This window comes from Sus scrofa, chromosome 3 (assembly GCF_054392235.1).
Source record: "Sus scrofa isolate SSC_HxYL_T2T_F1_AM1 chromosome 3, Sscrofa_HxYL_maternal_Yorkshire_Landrace_v2.0, whole genome shotgun sequence".
Taxonomy (NCBI): domain Eukaryota; kingdom Metazoa; phylum Chordata; class Mammalia; order Artiodactyla; family Suidae; genus Sus; species Sus scrofa.
The window spans coordinates 38210958-38231215 of NC_139385.1; the positions used below are offsets into that span (position 1 = coordinate 38210958).

At 44.7% G+C, this 20258-nt stretch overlaps 1 protein-coding gene across 1 annotated transcript in view; it reads left to right on the top strand.

The window, feature by feature from the left end:
* APOLTP (apolipoprotein lipid transfer particle homolog) overlaps window positions 1–11554 on the top strand; it is a 177211-nt gene extending 165657 nt beyond the window's left edge. The window contains exon 73 of the mRNA XM_021086611.2: window positions 9518–11554. Within this exon, the coding sequence (XP_020942270.2) occupies window positions 9518–9522 (5 nt within the window). The 3' untranslated portion in view covers window positions 9523–11554. The remainder of the gene's footprint in view (window positions 1–9517) is intronic.
* The last annotated feature ends 8704 nt before the right edge of the window (window positions 11555–20258 follow it).

Genomic DNA, 20258 nt, shown 5'->3' on the forward strand with positions numbered 1-20258 from the left:
TCACAAAAGCAGGAGTGAAAAAAGCTGAAGTCAAAGACCATGTGCTGTGTGAGTCTATTTATGTAACAGTCTCCAAACTGCAAAGATGGGGAACAAATTAGTAGCGACTGGAAGCAGGACTGGGTGTGACTACAATACGCAGAAAATGAGAGATACTTGTAGTAATGGAACAGCTCTGTAAGTTGATGGTGGTGGTGGTTCACATGAATCCACACCTGCAACAAAATGTCATAGAACAGGGAGTTCCCGTCGTGGCTCAGGGGTTAATGAACTCCACTAGCATCCATGAGGACGTGGGTTCGATCCCTGGCCTCGATCAGTGGGTTAAGGATCTGGCATTGCCATGAGCTCTGGTGTAGGTCACAGACGTGGCTCGGATCCCAAGTTGCTGTGGCTGTGGTGTAGGCCAGCCGTTACAGCTCTGATTGGATCCCTAGCCTGGGAACCTCCATATGCCGCAGGTGCAGCCCCAAAAAGCCAAAAAAAAAAAAAACAAAAAAAAACAAAAAACAAAAAAAAACCTCATAGGCCAATGTACACACATTTACCAATGTCAATGTATGGATTTTGACATTGTACTATAATTTTGGAAGATCTACCCATTGGGGGAAAATGGAAGGAAAGATACACCAGACATCTCTATACTATCTCTGAATTTCCTGCAAATCTGTAATTACTTTAAAATAAAAAGACTCTGGGGGTTCCCTGGTAGCTAGCAGTAAAGGATTTGGCGTTGTCACTGCTGTGAGCTTGGGTTCAATCCCAGGCCTGGGAACTTCTGCAGGCTTCAGATGTGGCCAAATAAACAAAAGAAAAGGCCTTTCAAATTAAATGGAAAACACCAGGCCCAGATCATTTGATAAGCAAGTTGTAATGATTTCCCATAAACTGTTCCAGAATATATAAATGAAACCACCTTCTTCCCAACTCATTTTAGTGAGGTCAGTATTATCTTAGGAGACAAAAATCCGAGGACAAGAGAGGAAAGTCAGAGGCCCAACTGCAAACTTGAGTGTAGATATTAATGTTAGTGAGTGAAATTCAAAATGTCCTGAGACATAAGCTTCGAAAACATGACCAAGTGAAAGTCAATCCCTGGAACCCAAGGATGGTATTTTGTTTGCTTTTATAAATAAAGCAGGCACTTTCATTAATTCAGAACAGCCCTTCTGGTGCGATATCTAATTAGGTTGAGCAAGATAGAATGGTCTATTGGAAATACCTCGATCAAAATCCAGGGGCAGACAGAAGACTGAAACCAGCAACGTGGCAGGCTAGGAATCGACAGGTTCTTACTCCCCGCTTGGGAACCCTGAATTTCGAACAATTTAGAACAACATAGGGACCAAAGTAGCTTTGTGAGAATGCTAGAAACCAGTAAGAGAAGCAGCAACGACCAAGTGAACGCCTAACTGAGGAAAAGTCTCACACCAAACAGGAGGAAATTTCATAGCATTTTTGCTTCCTTTCCGCAGTACAGCTTCAAAGAAGCCAGATAGCTCCTGGCTCGTCCCTTAGGACGGAAGGAAAGGAGTGGAACTTGGGTGCAATGTTCTGACTTGTCAGGGACCTACCAGAGGGTCAGGCTTCTGCCTCTCTCTCTCTTTTTTTTTTTTTTTTTTGTCTTTTTTTGTCTTTTTGCCTTTTCTAGGGCCGCTCCCGCAGCATATGGAGGTTCCCAGGCTAGAGGTCTAATCGGAGCTGTAGCCACTGGCCTATGCCAGAGCCACAGCAACGCGGGACCCAAGCTGCGTCTGTCACCTACACCACAGCTCACGGCAATGCTGGATTCTTAACCCACTGAGCAAGGCCAGGGATCGAACCCGCAACCTCATGGTTCCTAGTTGGATTCGTTAACCACTGAGACACGATGGGAACTCCAGGCTTCCGTCTCTCTTAGTGCTGATGACAGTGCTGACATCCTGTAGACATCAGGTGGGTGGGTTGCTGAAAGCAAGAGTGGGTGCTGCTTCCAGAGGCAGCTGCAGGGAGTCTGCAGACCTGCGGGGGGGCGGGGGGCAAGATTATAGACAGAGGAATACACCGCTATATTGAAACTGCCAAGACGCAGTAAGGGTAAGACTCCGAGGGACATTAGGACATTAAAAAGCAGCCTTGTCTACTGGGGGTGTGGAGTTAAAGCACACACGCAGGCCCAAGGAAGATGCGCCCCCTAAAAAGTATTTGAAAGAACCCTGAGCTTTTACACCAGGCTGATTAGTGAAGGGCTTCTCCTGCACAAGAACAGTCTGTAAAGACAGGGAGAAGTGGGTGTCTTTTCAAAAGGCCAGTTCCAACAAAAGATGACAAGACACACAAAGAAACAGGGAGATAGATCCCATTCAGAAGAGCACAGTAGATCTCTAGAAACCAACACACAAGAAATACAGTCTCTGTCAATTCATTAGAGCATTTAAAACAACTGTCTTAAATTTGTCTAAGCAGCAGAAGGAGAGGAAAGATGGGTAAAGACAACTAAGTGAAAGCAGGGCAACAGCATATGAGAAAAATGCAACTATTGACAAAGAACGAGAAATCATAATAAAGAACCAAATAGAAATCCTGGAGTTGAAAAATACAATAATTTAATGTGGGCTGTGTACAAGAGACTCACTGTAGAGCTAAGAACACACATAAGTTGAAAGTAAAAGGATGGCAAAAGATATTCCATATAAATAGTAGCCAAACGAGAGCACACTTTCAGTAATGGATAGACCAACCACAGAGAACATCAGTAAGGAAATAAAGAATGTGAACAACACTAGAGCCCAACTAGACCTACCAGACGTATACAGAGGTATCTATTTTTCTCAAGTGCCCAGGGAAAATTCTCCAGGATAGACCATACGTTAGGCCACAGAACAATTCTGAACAAATTTTTTTTTAAATTGAAATCAAACTACTTTCCAATCACAATGGAAAGATACTAGAAATAATAGAAGAAAAACTAGAAAAAAACCACCAATTGTACAAAATTAAATAACACACTCAGTCGGTCAAAGAAATCACAAGGTAAATTAGAAAATATCTTAAGACAAATGAAAACACAAGTATACCATACAAAACTATGGGATTTAAGGAAAGCAGTGCTGGAGTTCCCATCATGGCTCAAAGGAAATGAATCTGACTAGTATCCGTGAGGACACAGGTTCAATCCTGGGCCTCGCTCAGTGGGTTAAGGATCCAGCATTGCCAGGAGCTATGGTGTAGGTCACAGATGAGGCTCAGATCCCATGTTGCTGTGGCTGTGGTGTAGGCCGGCAGCTGCAGCTCTGATTCGACCCCTAGCCTAGGAACCTCCATATGCTGTGGGTGTGGCCCTAAAAACACAGACAATAAATACAGCAGTGCTAAGAAGGAAGTGTATAGCTGTCTTTACATTAAAAGTCTTTACAATAAAAAAGAACTTAAATCAACACTCTAACTTTACTCCTTAAGGATCCAGGAAAAGAACAAACCAAACACAAAGCTAGCAGAATGAAGGGCATCATAAAGATTAGTGCAGAGATAAATGAAGTAGAAAATGTAAAAATAAGAAAGAAAGTTGAGGCGTTCCCGTCATGGCGCAGCAGAAACGAATCTGACCAGGAACCATGAGGTTTCGGATTCGATCCCTGGCCAGGCTCAGTGGGTAAGGATGAGGCGTAGGTCTGATTAGACCCCTAGCCTGGGAACTTCCATATGCTGTAGGTGTGGCCTTGAAAAGACCAAAAGAAAAAAAAGAAAAAGAGAGTTGAAACCAAAAGTTGGGTTTTTTTTTTTTTAAAGATCAACAGAATTGACAAATCTTTAGCTAGTTTGACTTAAAAAAAAAAAAAAAAAGACTCAGGTAAAATCTGAGGTGATATAGGGCACGTTACAACTACTTATTACAGAAACAAAACGGATTATGAGAGAGTACTATGGACAACTGTTATGACAACAAATTGGACAAACCAGATGAAATGGATAAATTCCTAGAGACGCACAACTTGCCAAAACTAAATCATGAAGAAACAGAACTCTGAACAGACCTATAACTAGCAAGAAAATTGAATCAGTAATCAAAAACCTCCCAACAAAGAAAAGCCCAGATCCAGATGGCTTCACCAGTGAATTCTACCAAGCATTTAGAGAAGTAAAGCCAAACCTCCTCAAACTCCTACAAAAAAAATTAAAGAGGGAATCCTTCCAAATGTACTTTATGAGGCCAGAATTATCTTAATACCAAAGCTAGACAGAGACACTTCAAGAAAACTATAGAACAATATCCCTGATGAATATAGATGCAAAAATCCTCAAAAAAAAAAATAGCCTTCCATATCTATGAGTTCCACATCCACAGATTCAACCAACCATAGATTGAAAATATTTGAAAAAAGCCCAGAAGGTTCCAAAAAGCAAAACTTGAATTTCCTGCATGCTGGTAACTATTTACATAGCATTCACATTGTATTAGGTATTATAAGTAATCTAGAGATGATTTAAACTATGCAGGAGGATGTACATAGGTTATATGCAAATACTGTATCATTTTATATAGGGGACTTAAACATCTACAGATTTTGGTATCCCTGGGGGCGGGAGGGAGGGTGTCCTGGAACCAATCCCCATGGGTACTGAGGCACAATTGTACTGAGAAATAGAATTCGAAAGCACATGAGAAGGATTATACTCCACAACCAAATGGGTTTATTCCTAAAATGTCTGGCTGGTTCATCTTGTACTGTCAATATAATACACCACATTAACAGAATGAAGGGGAAAAAATGACCATTTCAATTAATGGAAAGAAAGCATTTGACAAAAATTCAACATCCTTTCATGATAAAAACATTCAACAGAAGTTCCCAGATAGTTTAGAAGATTAAGGATCCAGCATTATCACTGCTGTGACTCTGATCACTGCTGTGGCACAGGTTTCACCCCTAGCCTGGGAACTTCCGCATGGCATGGGCACAGCAAAAAAAAAAAAAAAAAAAAAAAAAAAAAAAAAAAAAAAAAAAAAAAATCGACAAACTAGGAATAGATGGAAACTACCTTAACATAATAAAGGCCATATATGACAAGCCCACCATATTCATTGGTAAAAGACTGAAAGCTTTTCCTCTAAGATCAAGAATAAGACAAGGGAGAAAATAGAATGTGTACATGTATGTGTAACTGGGTCACCATGCTGTACAGTAGGAACAAAAATGCCATTGGGGAAATAACAATAAAATAAATTTAAAAATAAAGAATAAGACAAGGATGCCTGCTTTTCCCACTTCTTCTATTTAATTTGGTATTGGAAGTCCTAGCCAGAACCATTAGGCAAGAGAAAGAAACAGAAGGCATCCAAATTAGAGAGGAAGAAGTAAAGTTATCTCTGTTCTCAAATGACACAATTTTATATATATGTATACATATGTAAAAAACTGTATATATAGAAAACCCTAAAGATTCAAAAATTTAAAAACCTGTTAGTAAACAAGTCTGGTGAAGTTGCAGAATATAAAGTCAACACACCAAAAATCAACTGTGTTTCTATACACTAACAATGAGCAATCCCAAAGGAATTTAGGAAAATAATTCCATTTACCATAGCACCAAAAACAATCAAATAAACTTAAAGAGGTGAAAGACTTGTACACTGAAAACTACAAAGCTTTGCTGAAAGAAATTAAAGAAGATACAAATAAATGGCAAGGTGTCCCATGTTCATGGATTGGAAGACAGTATCTTTAAGATGTCAATACTACTCAGTGATCTACAGATTTAGTGCAATCTCTGTCAAAATCTCAACACTTTTTTTGCAGAAATTAAAAAAAAAAACCTACCCTAAAATTCATATGGCATCTCCAGAGGACCCCCCCAAAGAGCCAAAACAATCTTGAAAAAGAACAAAATTAGAGGTCTCATACTTCCTGGCTTCAAAACTTATAAGCTACAGTAATCAAAACAGTGTGTTCCTAGCATATAGACATATATACAAAAGAATAGAGAGTCCAGAGATAAATCCCTGCATATATGGTCAAGTGATTTTTGACGAGGATGTCCAGACCATTCAATGGAGAAAGTATATTCTTTTCATCAAAAGGTGCTGGGAAAAACGGTTATCTCCACGCAAAACAATGACACTGGATGCTTACCTTACACCATAAAAAATATTAGCTCAAAGTGGATCAAATACATAAATATAAGAACTAAAACTATAATTCTTATAAGAAAACATAGGGGAAACTTTCATGACATTGGATTTGGCACTGATTTCTTGGATATGACACCAAAGGCACAAGCAATAAAAGAATAAAATAGACCAATTGGACTTCATCAAAATTAAAAAACTTCTGTGCATGAAATGACACAATCCACAGAGTATAAAGGCAATTTATGGAATGAGAGAAAATATTTTCACATCCTATCTAATAAGGGATTCATATTCCAAATATATAAAGGACTTCTACAACTCAACAACAACAAAATCTGATTTTTAAAATGGTCAATGATCTTGAATAGACAGTTCTCCAAAGACGACGTACAAATGGCCAACAAGTACATGAGATGATGCTCAACATCACTAACCATCAGGGAAATGTGAGTCCAAACCTCAATGAGAGACAAAGTCCTACCCATGAGGACGGCTACTATCAAGACAGAAAATGGTGTTTGCGAGGATGTGAAGAACCATTGTGTATTTCTGGTGGCCATGTAAGATGGTGCAGCTGACATGGAAAACAGCATGGCAGTTCTTCAAAAAAATAAATAAATAAAAATTAGATTCCCACATGATTCAGCCATTCCACTTCTGGGGGTACACCCCAGAAACTGAGGACAGGACCTCAAAGAGATATTTGCATACCCACCATGGCATCATTGTTCACAAGAGCCAAAAATGATGAACCACCAAGTGTCCATCAGCAATTGAATGGATAAGCAAAATGGGTAAATATATGCAATGGGATGTTAGCCTTAAAAACGAAAGTCATTCTGACACCTGCTACAACATGGGTGAACTTAGAGGACCATGTGCCAAGGGACATGAGCCAGGCACAAAGAGACAAATCCTGTATGATTCCCCTTATTTGAGGTCCCTAGAATTGTTGAGTTCATAGACACAGAACATAGAATGGCAGCTGCCATGGGCTTTTTAAAGTGGGTAATGGGAGGTGTTGTTTAATGGGGGCAGAGCTTCGGGTGTGCAAGATAGAAAGTACTCTGGGTATTGGTTGCACATCAATTATGACACTGCTGACCTGTGCACTTATAAATTAAGATGCACGATTTTACGTATATTTTGCCACAATGAAGAACTATTTCAATTAAACTTTCCCTGAGCACCTACTTCATATGTAAGGCCTGGTGATACAACTGTTGACACAGCACTGACAAACACTGCAATGATAAAAAATGAACACACACAGGGAGTCAACATTTTAAGAGCAGGAACCAGCACTGACAAGAGACACAAACCCACAGGAATTCAGAACTGGATTTACCCAACAGAGCCTATAAATTTTGAGGAACTAGCAGTTATTAAGGTATAACAGCATATCTGAAAAAGAACCAAAATATAATATCAACAGATGACAGAAAAGGCATTTAATAAAATTCTCTAATGCTCGTATTTTCTTTTTTTTTAAATTCTCTTAGCACATGAGGGCTAGAAGGGATCTTCCTTAACCTGATAACGTGAGGTATTTGGAAGCCAGCCTTTAATGTCACAGTTGATAGAGAAACATCAGCAGCAGTTCCTTTAAGCTCTGCAAGGAGATAAAGACACTCTGTCTCTGTTTCTGTTACATATCCTATTGATGACTCCATCCCACTTGGTAAGACCAGAAAAAGAAATGAAGTACAGAGATTAAAATGCACCTGCTGGAGTTCCCATCGTGGTGCAGTGGAAACGAATCCGACTAGGAACCACGAGGTTGCGGTTCAATCCCCGGCCTCGCTCAGTGGGTTAAGGATCTGGCGTTGCTGTGGCTGTGGTGTAGGCCAGCAGCTATAGCTCCGATTCAACCCCCAGCCTGGGAACCTCCATATGCCGTGAGTGTGGCCCTGAAAAGACAAAACACAGAAAAGAAAAGCCCCACCTGCTAACATGGATGGACCTAGAAATTATCATGCTAAGTGAAGTTAGTGAGACACCAGTGTCATATGCTGTCACTTATATGTGGAATCTAAAAAAAGGACACAGTGAACTTCTTTGCAGAAAAGATACTGACTCACAAGCCTTTGAAAAATTTATGGTTTCCAAAGGAGACAGGTTGGGGGGAAGGGGGATGGGCGGGGGTTTGGGGTGGAAATGCTGTAAAATTGGATTGTGGACATCGCTGTACAACTGTAAATGTAATAAAATTCACTGAGTTAAAAAAAAAACCCTCACCTGCTGGAGTTCCCTGCTGGCCTGGTGGTTAAAGATGCTTAGAGGCTGTGGGTGTGGGCCCCCCCCCCAAAACAGTCAAAAAACAAAAACCCACCTCACTTGCCCAGAGAGTTGGGCTGGGTCAGACCCCTGCATTGAAGAGGTCCATGCTTCAGTGTGAGCTGGAGATCCAGGGGTAAGGGTGGCTCCTGAAAGTGCAGAGAAGTCATGAGAGGTCATCAGGTGTTCTGGAAACATCTAACGTCCCTACCGTTTTCACAACATGGATGTCTTTTTTTTTTTTTTTTTTTTTTTTTTTTTTTTTTGCCTTTTCTAGGGCCACACTCGAGGCATATGGAGGTTCCCAGGCTAGGGGTCCAGTCAGACCTGTAGCTGCCGGCCTACACCAGAGCCACAGCAACGCGGGATCCGAGCCTTGTCTGCAACCTACACCACAGCTCATGGCAACGCCAGATCCTTAACCCACTGAGCAAGGCCAGGAATTGAACCTGTAACCTCATGGTTCCTAGTTGGATTCGTCAACCACTGCGCCACGACGGGAACTCCTGGATGTCCTTTCTTCATCAGGATTCAGCCTCTGGGAGTTCTTATAGTGGCGCACTGGTTAACGAACCCAACTAGCATCCATGAGGATGAGAGTTTGATCCCTGGCCTTGCTCAGTGGGTTAAGGATCCGTTGTTGCCATAACCTGTGGTGTAGGTTGCAGACTCGGCTGGAATCTGGTGTTGCTGTGGCTGTGGTGTAGGCTGGCAGTTGTAGCTCCTATTGGACCCCTAGCCTGGGCACCTCCATGTGCTGCGGGTGCAGCCCTCAAAAGATGAAAGATTGGAAAAAAAAAAGATTCAGCCCCTGAACCACCTCTTACCCCCACTCTGGGTCCATCTGCCATGCTCCCAAAGCATCCTGTGCTGGGGTTCAGCCCTCCCCCCAGGCTGGGAACTCCTAGAGTGGGGGCGCCACGTCTCCGTTCTGTCTCGCAGGCCCAGGGCACCATCTCACCACACCTGCTGCTCTTCCAAAGGGGAGCTGTCCTTCTAGGCCTGACAGAGTCCCCAGGGCTGCCGAGTACCTGGGACCGTAACAGGGGTCCCCAGCTCCATTCCAGGAAACAGAGGGCGCTCCCTGTCCTCTGGGTCCACAGCAAAGCCTTCCTTCTCTTTTCTTTGCAGTTTGAGAAGTTGGCCGGAGCCAGCACCGGGCTGCCCAAGTTATAGACTCCCTCGCTTTCTACCACAATTCCCTCTCGTGTCGGCAAGGTCAAGATTCTTGTCTGGGGCAGAACGACCAGCACAAAAACGCCAGGAAGCTCAAAGAAGCTCAGGAAAGATACAGTTCCAGGAGAGCAAGCCTGTTAGTCAATAATTTCAAAATACTTCCAGGGGTGATAAAGCCCGCGCTGGTCTGCATGATTCTTCGCCTCCCCCAACAGCTGCACTGTGACTAAAACACAGCCTGGCCTGCTGGACCCACCTCTGGAGAGCAGACGCCATTCCACCAACTGTTTTTTTTTTTGGTTTTTGGTGTGGTATGGTTCATTTTTCTGCACCTGAGATATGCAGAAGTTCCCAGGCCATGGGTCAAACCTGTGCCACAGCAGTGGCCTGATCCACAGTCATGACAACACCAGATCCTTAACCGCTAGGCCACCAGGGAACTCCCCAGCAACTATTCCTGCCCCAGACATTTACTCACTTGCTCAGCAGCTATTTCCAAAGCTTCTGCTGTATGAGCCAGGCGGCCTTGGGTCTTCCTAGATTGCGACTGGCCGCCCCCGCCCTCTCCTGGGGTCTCCTGAGGCATGAGGTTCTTTGAAGGGAACTGATGGTCCCAAATCCCGTTAATCACAAGCCTGGGAGTTCCCATTGTAGCTCAACAGGTTAAGAACCCTATGTTGTCTCCTTGGGGACCTGGGTTCAACACCCGGCCTTGCTCACTGGGTTAAGGATCCGGCACTGCTGTGAGATGTGGTGTAGGCTCACAGAAGCAGCTCAGATCTGGCGTGGCTGTGGCTGTGGCGTAGGCTGGAGGCTGTAGCTCCGATTCCACCCCTCGCCTGGGAACTTCCACATGCCAGAGGTGCAGCTGTTAAAAGAAAAAACTCCACAAGCCTGGTTAGGTGCTTCCCTCTTCCAGGTAGATCCTGACTCTCTCTAGGGCTGAATTCCAGGGGGCACTTGAGAAGGACCGTTTCCACCCACATGTGCTCTGGGCACTTGGGCACTCTGATTCCAAAGGAACAGCCTTCAAAGTTGTTCATTTTCTTTGGGGGGAGGCTTTTCCCTTGAGTTTTCAACTGAAAAAACAAAGCTGGGATCAACCAGCCCCGGGAGCCATGGGGCGCGGCTTGGGTGGTTTTGAAACCTGCCCACCAGTAGGGGGCCCCAGAGCCCTCTCTCCACTGAGTCCTAGAGCCCAGGGTCCAGAGTTGAGGGTGAGGTGCCAGCCAGGAGGAGCCGGGCCACTAGGAGGCCAGACGCCAGACTCACTGCCCCTGGCCTCCCCACCCCCACGTAAATCCCTGGCACACAGTAGGTGCTCTATTAAGCGGAGAAGAGGGAAGAGAGACGGAGTTTTTAGGAGTGGATGGAAAGAAGGAGCCGGTCCTGCTCATTCCCACACTCTGCGGGGGCGGATGGTACCTTGACTGATTGACCTGCGCCGTGTTGCCATGGTTACAACCCACGACCGGAATCCGGGCACTGCTCTTGGAAAGATGTTTGCTCTTTTCTCAGATTTTATAATAACCCAGTGAGAACGGACGACCCTCATGTAATGGAGGCAGCAGCAGGCTCAGAGGCCACGGGACGCACCCAAGGTCACACACCAGACCGCCAGGCTGGCACTGATCTGGGCCCACCTGCCCCCAAAGCTGCCCACCCACAACCATCTGTCTATACTTTGGCAACAGCCTTGTGCCACACACAGTCACACTTACTGCACTTTGCAGATGCTGCGTTGCATTTTTTTGTTTCGTTCTGTTTTGTTTTTTCACAAATTGAAGGTTTAGGACAACTCTGCCTGGAGGGAACCTATCAGCACCACTTTCCAACTGCATTGCTCATTCGTGTCTCTGTGTCACATGTTGGTAATTTTCATAATATTTCCAACATTCTCATTATGATTGCACATGTTATGGGGATCTGTGATATTTGATTGTTACTACAACTAGTTAGCATTTTTTAGCAATAAAATATTTCATGAAGATATGCACAATGTTTTGTTTGTTAACACAATGCTATTGCACCCTTGACTGACTACAGTATAGTATAAATGTAAATTTTATATGCAGCAGGGGAAACCAAAAGATTCGTGAGACTCACTTAATTGCAGCGATCAGAAATTTAACTCCAAGGTTAAATTTCAAGGTGCCTGTAGCCTGCCATTTGCTTAAAGAAAAAGTCAAGTTCACTTCCGCTGTGTCCCAAGCCATAATGTGCAGCGCATGCTCATTTTTTTCCCCAAGACACATCAAAATGGCCCAAAAGCCAAGCCACGCCGAAAGCAGAAATGGACCTGCGACCTCCTGAAGTGCTGCGCTAGGCCTTGTTGCTGGGAACTCGGCCGGAAGGAGGAGGGAAGGAGGCAAAGGCAGGCAGATCTCCGGGATGCAGGGCCCTGCGCAGCCCCGAGACCGCTGCGCCCACAGTTTGCAAGGATACCACCTGTAGGTTTCTAAATCCGTGCAAGGGCTAGAGCATCTGGGCAAGTGATTTCCGGTCCAGAAAGGGAACTGCAGCTTCCCCAGGCTGCCCCCCAGCTCTGTCCCTCACGTGCCCACCAGGAACCCAGGAGGGAGGGCAGTCCTCCCCCTTGAGCTGACTGGACTGCAGCACTTGCCAGTTCGGGCGGGGGAGGTGGGACACAGCGGTCCATATGTGCGGCGTTTAAAGAAAAGCAGAGGCGGAAGGATGCCATTAAAAATACCTGCACGTACTCATACTGTAACCGAGCAGGGCCCTGCGGGGCTCCTGGGAACAAAAGCCTTTCTGTGTCCCCATTTCTTATTTGTAGGACGTGGGCCTCATTCGGCCTCCGTGACCTTCCCTGAGTTCCAGGGGGCAGGTGCAGACAGGTGCAGACCAGAGAGGGGAGGGGATGCAGAGACTAGGGAGGAACCGTCCAGAAACAGTAGTACTGCCTCAGGGCAGGATCCTGCTTCCCTCTCAAGGGACGCACATAATGACACAGGCATCTTATACCCCGGAGAGCAAAGTTAGACTCCTCAGGCTTCTTTTAGAAATGAACACTTTAAAACTAACAGCTTCGGGGAGTCCTTCCTTGTCCTTCTCCCTGGCTTAACGGCACCCTAAACCCAATCACCCATACGCTAAAGATGAGGCACCCTGAGCATAATTGCCTGTGGGGTAAAGACACAGGATGTTTTTCAGGAACTTTGCCCATTTGTGCTCCTCTCTGATCCATATGCCCTTTTCGCAGGTACTATTCTTCTAGGCAAGAACCCCGAAGACCCCCATCAGGATCAAACCAAGATCCCCTGTCTCCAGCTTCCAGGACTAGCATTCCCCCAGAGACAGAAGAATGCATGACTGCCCCAATCTCAATTCCTATCTGAAAATGTGTTTTTCTCTGTTTTGACTATAAAACTCCCCAACAAGTCTTCCGCATGGAGGCCAAAGTCTTTAAGGCATTAGCCTGCTGTGGCCTCCTTCGCCTGGCAAAGCAAGAGAAGTTATCCCTTTATCCTTCTTCCAAGACTCTGTCTCTGCGTTTCTATTTGGCACCAGTGGACGGAGGCTGAGTTTTGGCAGCGATGTCTACAGTATACAAAGAGCAGGCACAAATACATCGCTTTCACACTGACTCTCCAGGAGATGATTTCGTAAAGGGTGGGAGAAGGCAATTCAAAAGCAGAGACCGAGAGCTGAGGAGTCCAACAGCAGGCAGAAAATTTAATTTTACTGGTAAATGGAAATCATCTATTATGTTGCAAAACAGATATATAAATAATAATACCCAGCACTGGTGAGATGGTCATCAAAGCCAATCCCCTCACATTCTGCAAAAGGCAGTTTCAGTTAGTGCAGCCTTGGTAGCCTGTTTCGAAAGCCTGAAAACCATTCCGTCCTTTGCCCTAACAAGCCCACTCCTGGGCCTTTATCCAAAACGAGGGAGGGAGGAGAGACATAAATGATTCCAAAAGATTTCAAAATAATGAAAAATTAAAAACAGCCAAGAGGAAAATGATTTTTAAAGGTTGTGGCTTATTAGTCGCACACATTATCTTGAACTCGTTTGTCAAAAGGCCAGTAGGCGGCAACATATGAGTATGAAAAAAGATGAGGCCCCAAGCAAAGCAGGACACAAGGCTGCCTGAGAATCTGCACGAGTGATGACACACAAGGACCAAAGCCGGCAGGAAAAAGAGGAAAATGGACCCAGTTCATAGGTGAAGGGTGTGACCCTGCAGCTGGTTGTTTTTCTTTTAAAGAGCCCTTTATAGGGAGCCTTCCTGCAGTGTTGGTGGGATTGCAAGTGGGTGCAGCCACTATGGGAAAGAGTACGGAGGTTCCTCAGAAAACTAAAAATAGAATTACTGATATGATCCAACAATCCCAGTCCTGGGCATCTGTCCAGAGAAAACCATAATCTGACAAAATACATGCACCCCATGTTCACTGCAGCGCTATGCACAAGAGCCAAGACATGCAAGCCACATAAACGTCCACCCACACATGAATGGATAAAGAAGATGCGGTACATTTATACCATAAAATACTACTCAGACATAAAAAAAAAAATTTTGCCATTTGCAAACTAGGGCAACTAGAGAGGATCAGACTAAGTGAAGGAAGTCAGAAAGGGAAAGACAGAGTTCCTATGGTGGTGCAGCAGGTTAAGGACCTGGCATTGTCTCTGCAGCGGCACAGGTTCCATCCCTAGCCTAGTGTAAGGGGTTAAGGATCTGGCATTGCTGCGGCTGTGGCACAAGTTGCAGCTGTTGCTCAGATTCCTAGCCCAGGAACTTCCATATGTCGTGGGGTACGGCCGAAAAAAAAAAAAAAAAGAGACAAAGGCAAATATCACATAATATCACTTATATATGGAATCTAAAATATGCCATAAAGGAACACATCTACGAAACACAAACAGACACAAGGACACAGAGAATAGATCTGTGGTTGCCAAGGGGAAGCGGGTTGGAGGAGGGATGGAGTGAGAGGTTGAGTCAGCAGAAGTCAGCTATTATATAGAGAATGGATAAACAACAAGCTCCTACCATGTAGCCCCGGGAACTATATTCAGTATCCTATGATAAACCATATTGAAAAAGACTATGAAAAAAAGAATCTATATGTATCTATGTATAACTGAATCACTTTGTGGTGCAGTGGAAATTAACACAACTTTGTAAATTAACTAAATTTATATTTAAAAAAGAATGCCCCCTTTATAATTACTATGATGCCTTTTGTCCCAGAGATTTTTAAAAAATTACAAAGTAGGGAAGAAGGAAGGAAGCAACTCAAATGTCCATCAGTAAACAAATGGATTTAAAAACTGGTCTCTTTATGCAATGGAATACGATTTAGCCTTAAAAAGGAAACAACTTGGAGTTTCCATTGTGGCTCAGTGGTAATGAACCCGACTAGCATCCATGAGGATGCAAATTCCATCCCTGGCCTTGATCAGCGGGTTAAGGATCCTGTGTTGCCATGAGCTGTGGTGTAGGTCGCAGATGCGGCTTGGATCCTGCATTGCTGTGGCTGTGGTGTAGGCCGGCAGCTGTAGCTCTGATTTGACCCCTAGCCTGGGAATCTCCGTAGGCCGTGGGTGTGGCCCTTAAAAAAAATTCTGATGCATCTTACAACAGGCATGAACCTTGAGGACTACGCTGAGTGAAGTAAGCCAGACACAAAAGGACAAATACCAGAGCATTCCACCTAACTGAGCTTCCTGGAATCGTCAAACTCACAGAGACAGAAGATAGGTCGCCAGGGCAGGTAGACGGGAAAGGGGGACTTGGGGATTTTTTGGTTTGGTTTTGTTTGCTTTTTCAGCCCCACCCCTCAGCCCATGGAAGTTCCCGGGCCAGGGATCAAACCTGCAATGCCACAGAGACAAGCCAGATCATTAACCCACTGGACTACAGTGGGAACTCTGGACTTGGGGTTTAATGAGTATGGAGTTTCAGGTGGGGAAGATGCAAAAGTTTTGGAGATGGATGGTGGTGATGCTTGCACAACACTTAACTATCTGCTTAAAAACGGTTAAAACGGGAGTTCCCGTTGTGGCTCAGTGGTTAACGAACCTGACTAGTATCCACAAGGACATGGGTTCGATCCATAGCCTCTATCAGTGGGTTAAGATCCAGTGTTGCCATGAGCTGTGGTGTGTCCCAGACATGGCTCGGATCCTGCATTGCTGTGGCTGTGGCGTAGACCGGCAGCTGTAGCTCCGATTGGATCCCTAGCCTGGGAAGCTCCATATGCCACGGGTGTGGCCCTAAAAAAAAAGCAAAAAAAAATTGATCATTTTAACCTTTTTTTTTTTTTTTTTTTTTTGCTTTTTTTTTAGGGCCACACCCGTGGCATATGGAGCTTCCCAGGCTAGGGATCCAATCGGAGCTACAGCTGCCGGTCTACGCCACAGCCACAGCAATGCAGGATCCGAGCCATGTCTGCGACACATCACAGCTGCCGGCAACAACTGGATCCTTAACCCACTGAGCAAGGCCAGGTATTGAACCCAAGTCCTCATGGATGCTAGTCGGGTTCATTAACCACTGAGCCACAATGGGAACTCCAAAATGATCAATTTTATGTTATATGTATTTTAGTACAATTTTTTTAAAAGGGAGGAAGGATATAAGATGCTCAAAAGATTTCTTTTTTTTAATTGAGGAGTCGGGGAGCAGGGAGTAGTACATGTTTATAGGGACAGAAGCCTAGCGGGTGTGAGACGGTGGGAAAAGCAGTGAGGAAGAGGAGGGAGAGAAAGGCGATGAGGAGCCTTGGCAAAGTGGCAAGTACCCTTTTCTACTTAAAATTGGAGTTCTCGCTTCAGGGAAAATAACATGCAAGTCATTTGCTGAAAGGAACTTTTATAGGGGAGGAAAAAATTCCTTTTCTCTCTTCACCTCTTAGTGTCCATGGCTGGTACCCTGCCCATGGGACAGAGCAAAGACAGATGGACAAGAGAAGAACACACATGCGCAGGAGCGCCTGCCTCAGGCTGCAGGCGGGAGCCCTCAGAGATGAGGAGCTCAAAGGGCTGCTTACAACTTGGGTTTATGCAGCATCTCGACCAAAGGACAGTGCATTCTGAGAGAAGTGACAAGACAATGAAAAGGGCTTGGAGCTTCTAGGGGCAGTAAATAGCTGTGGGAAGAGAAATTTATGGGGAATTAAGGAAGAGAAGGGCTAGTTTGGGGCAGAGTTTGTGGTGTGGATTCCTCCCTGCAGACAAAGATCTAGCATTGTCTCCAGCGATTAACTCTGTCCTTCTGGGGTGGTGGGGGAGCACGTTTACAAATTTATGTCTTGCTTTTAGGCAAACAGGGGGAGGAGGCAGAGCTTTTTTTTTTTTTTTTTTTTTTTTTGGTCTTTTTAGGGCCAAGGCATTTGCAGATTCCAGGCTAGGGGTCTAATCGGAGCTAAAGCTGCCAGCCTACGCCAGAGCCACAGCAACGCGGGATCCAAGCCGCATCTGCAACCTACACCACAGCTCATGGCAACACCAGAGCGAGGCCAGGGGTGGAATCTGCATCCTCATGGAGACGAGTCAGAAGAGTTTCCGCTGAGCCAAGACAGGAACTCCCGAGCTTTTCTAACATCTGCTCCTTCTCAAACGCCTTCAGCTCAAAATCACCCCTCCACCAAAGTGGCATGTTTTGGGGTGGCATGTTCTGCTCCCCTTCACCGCCATCAGTCCCATTCTTGCCATCAGCTGGGGTTAAATTAAATCGACCCCAAATAAGTGAAAGGGGCGCCATTGTTAACATGTGAGCCTGTGTTTTACAACAGAAGTTGGAAGAAGAAAAAAATTCATGCACTGACCCTTGTCCAAGTGAAGAGGAAAGTGATCCAGTCAACCCACATCTTAGGAAAAACCGAGTCAGCTCTTACAGCCTCACCTCACTGCTCAATTATTTTTAAAGACAGGGAAGGAGTGGGTGGAAATGAGATCACACTGAAGCGCTCCGGCCAATAAACTTGGAATTCAGCTGCCCAGAGGGGAGCAGGACTGTCCAATGAAAATGCTTTCCAGGGAGATCCCGTGGCCTTGGGGGTCTGGGGTGTAACATGTGTCCACCTATTTCTCCTTAAAAGCAGGTATGCATCTCCTGAGTGTAAAACTTCCACAAATTAATACACGAACAGAAAAAGGACCTTAAGTCTATCCAAACGTCACTTCATGGGGGCAGGGGAGGGAGTGTTGAGCGAATCAAGATGAGAAGGAGGGGCCATCAAGGCTGCTATGCAAACGAACTGGAAAACATAGAAGAAAATGGATCTTTTCTAGGAACAGAAAGTACCACCAAGCATCAAAAAGGAAGACATCTAGGGAGTTCCCGTTGTGGCGCAGTGGTTAACGAATCTGACTAGGAACCATGAGGTTGCAGGTTCGATCCCTGGCCTTGCTCAGTGGGTTAAGGATCTGGCATGGCCGTGAGCTGTGGTGTAGGTCACAGACGCGGCTCGGATCCCGTGTTGCTGTGGCTGTGGAGTAGGCTGGTGGCTACAGCTCCGATTGGACCCCTAGGCTGGGAACCTCCATATGCCGAGGGAAGTGGCCCTAGGAAAGGCAAAAAGACAAACGAACAAACAACAACAACAAAAGAAGACATCTAACGAGACCAGAAGAAACTGAGAAAATTGTTCGAGAGAGAGACCACCATCCCCAGAGCCCCCATGGTGGGAGTGGGGAGGAAGGGAGACTGAGCTCCTGCAGGGAGTTTTCCAGGTGAAGTCAAATGTTTAAATGCTGATGCTATTTAAACTATACCAAGGCCTAGAAGAAGAAACACTTCCAAATTCTTTATCAGGAACCTATAGAACATGCACGTCAAAAGCCAACAATAACAGCCCAACGAAGGAAAAACCACAGGCCAGCGTCATTTGTGTAAAAAAAAAAAAAAAAAAAAAAAAGAAAAAGAAAGAAAGAAAGAAAAATCCAAAATAAAATATTAGCAAATAAAACCCACAGGAACAGGAACATTAAAAGGGAAAATCACCAGAACCAATTGAGACTTGCACAGTATGACAAGGATGGTTTGATAGTAGGACATCTTTTAATTCACTTCATGTTAATAAATTAAAGAAAAATAGTGATTGAGGGAGTTCCTGTCGTGGCTCAGTGGTTAACAAACCCGACTAGTATCCATGAGGTTTTGGGTTCAATCCCTGGCCTTGCTCAGTGGGTTAAGGATCTGGAGTTGTGGTGTAGGTCGCAGACACGGCTCGGATCCGCTGTTGCGGTGGCTCTGGTGTAGGCTGGCAGCTACAGCTCCGATTGGACCCCTAGCCTGGGGACTTCCATATGCCAAATCCTAAAAAATTCAAAAAAAAAAACCCAAAAACTATTCAAAGCTACAACAGATGTAAAACACCTCAAACGCAAAGAAAGCCATAGGGCATATGATCTGGAAAAGTTCAACACTAAAAAGATGTAACTCTCAATCCTAAATGTTTGGGACCATGTGGAACCAGAGCCCTCACACATGCTGGTGCCAATGTAAGATGGTGCGGCCACCCCTGGGAGGCTGGTGATTTCTTAAGAAGTTAAACATGCATTCATCATAAGGCTCAGCAGTTCCACCCCTGGACATCTACCCAAGAGAAATGAAAATCATGCTCACACGAAGACTTACCCACACACGCCCATCAGCTGTTAAATGAATAAACAAATTGTGTTGTGTCCATATTTAATAATATCACATAGACTACTCGGCAATAAAAAAGAACAGAGATGAATCTCAACGCCAAGGGCAAGACAGGGGCAGAGGACCACATATGGTAGGATGCCATTTATATGAAATGTCCAGAAAAGCAAATTCGATAGAGAGAGAAAGCCGGTGAGTTGTTGCCTGGGGCTCGGAGTAGGCACTGGCAGTGGCTATAAATGGGCACAGAGCCTGCTCCAGGGGGGTGGAAAACAGTTTAAAACCGGCCTGTGGAGCTGGCAGCTCAACTCATTAAATTCACTAAACATCACTGAAATGTGCCTTTTATGTATGTATTTATTTATTTTTCTTTTTAGAACCGTACCTGCGACATACGGAGGTTCCTAGGCTAGGGGTCGATTCAGAGCTGCAGCTGCCAGCCTATTCCAGAGCCACAGCAATGCCAAATCTAGCCATGTCTGCAACCTACACCACAGCTCATGGCAACGCTGGATCCTTAACCCACTGGTGGAGGCCAGGGGTCGAACCCACATCCTCATGGAACCTAGTTGGATTCATTTCCGCTGTGCCACAACAGGAACTCCAAAAGTTCATGAATTTTTAAACAACAATAACCAGAAGATTTCTGAGTAGAGGAGCAAGGAAGAACAACTAACCCTACTAGATACTAAATCAGGTTATACTACAGTAATTAAGATAATTTCATACCAGCAGATATACATATGTGTATATATACATATGTGTGGCACAGAGGAAAAAGTCAAATACACATAATACATTCAATAATTTAGTATATAACTAAAGACTTCATTTCAAATCAGTGGGAGGGGAGCACTCTCTAGTTATTGGTATTAGAACAACTGGGTAGCATCTGGGGAAAAAACCCATTAGATCTTTCTACTTTATTCCTTCTATCAAAATGAGTTCTCAATGAGTAGAAGATTTAAACATAAAAATATAAAAATTAGGAGTTCCCTTCGTGGCTCAGTAGTTAACGAACCTGACTAGGATCCATGAGGATGCATACATAAATTAAACAGTAAAAG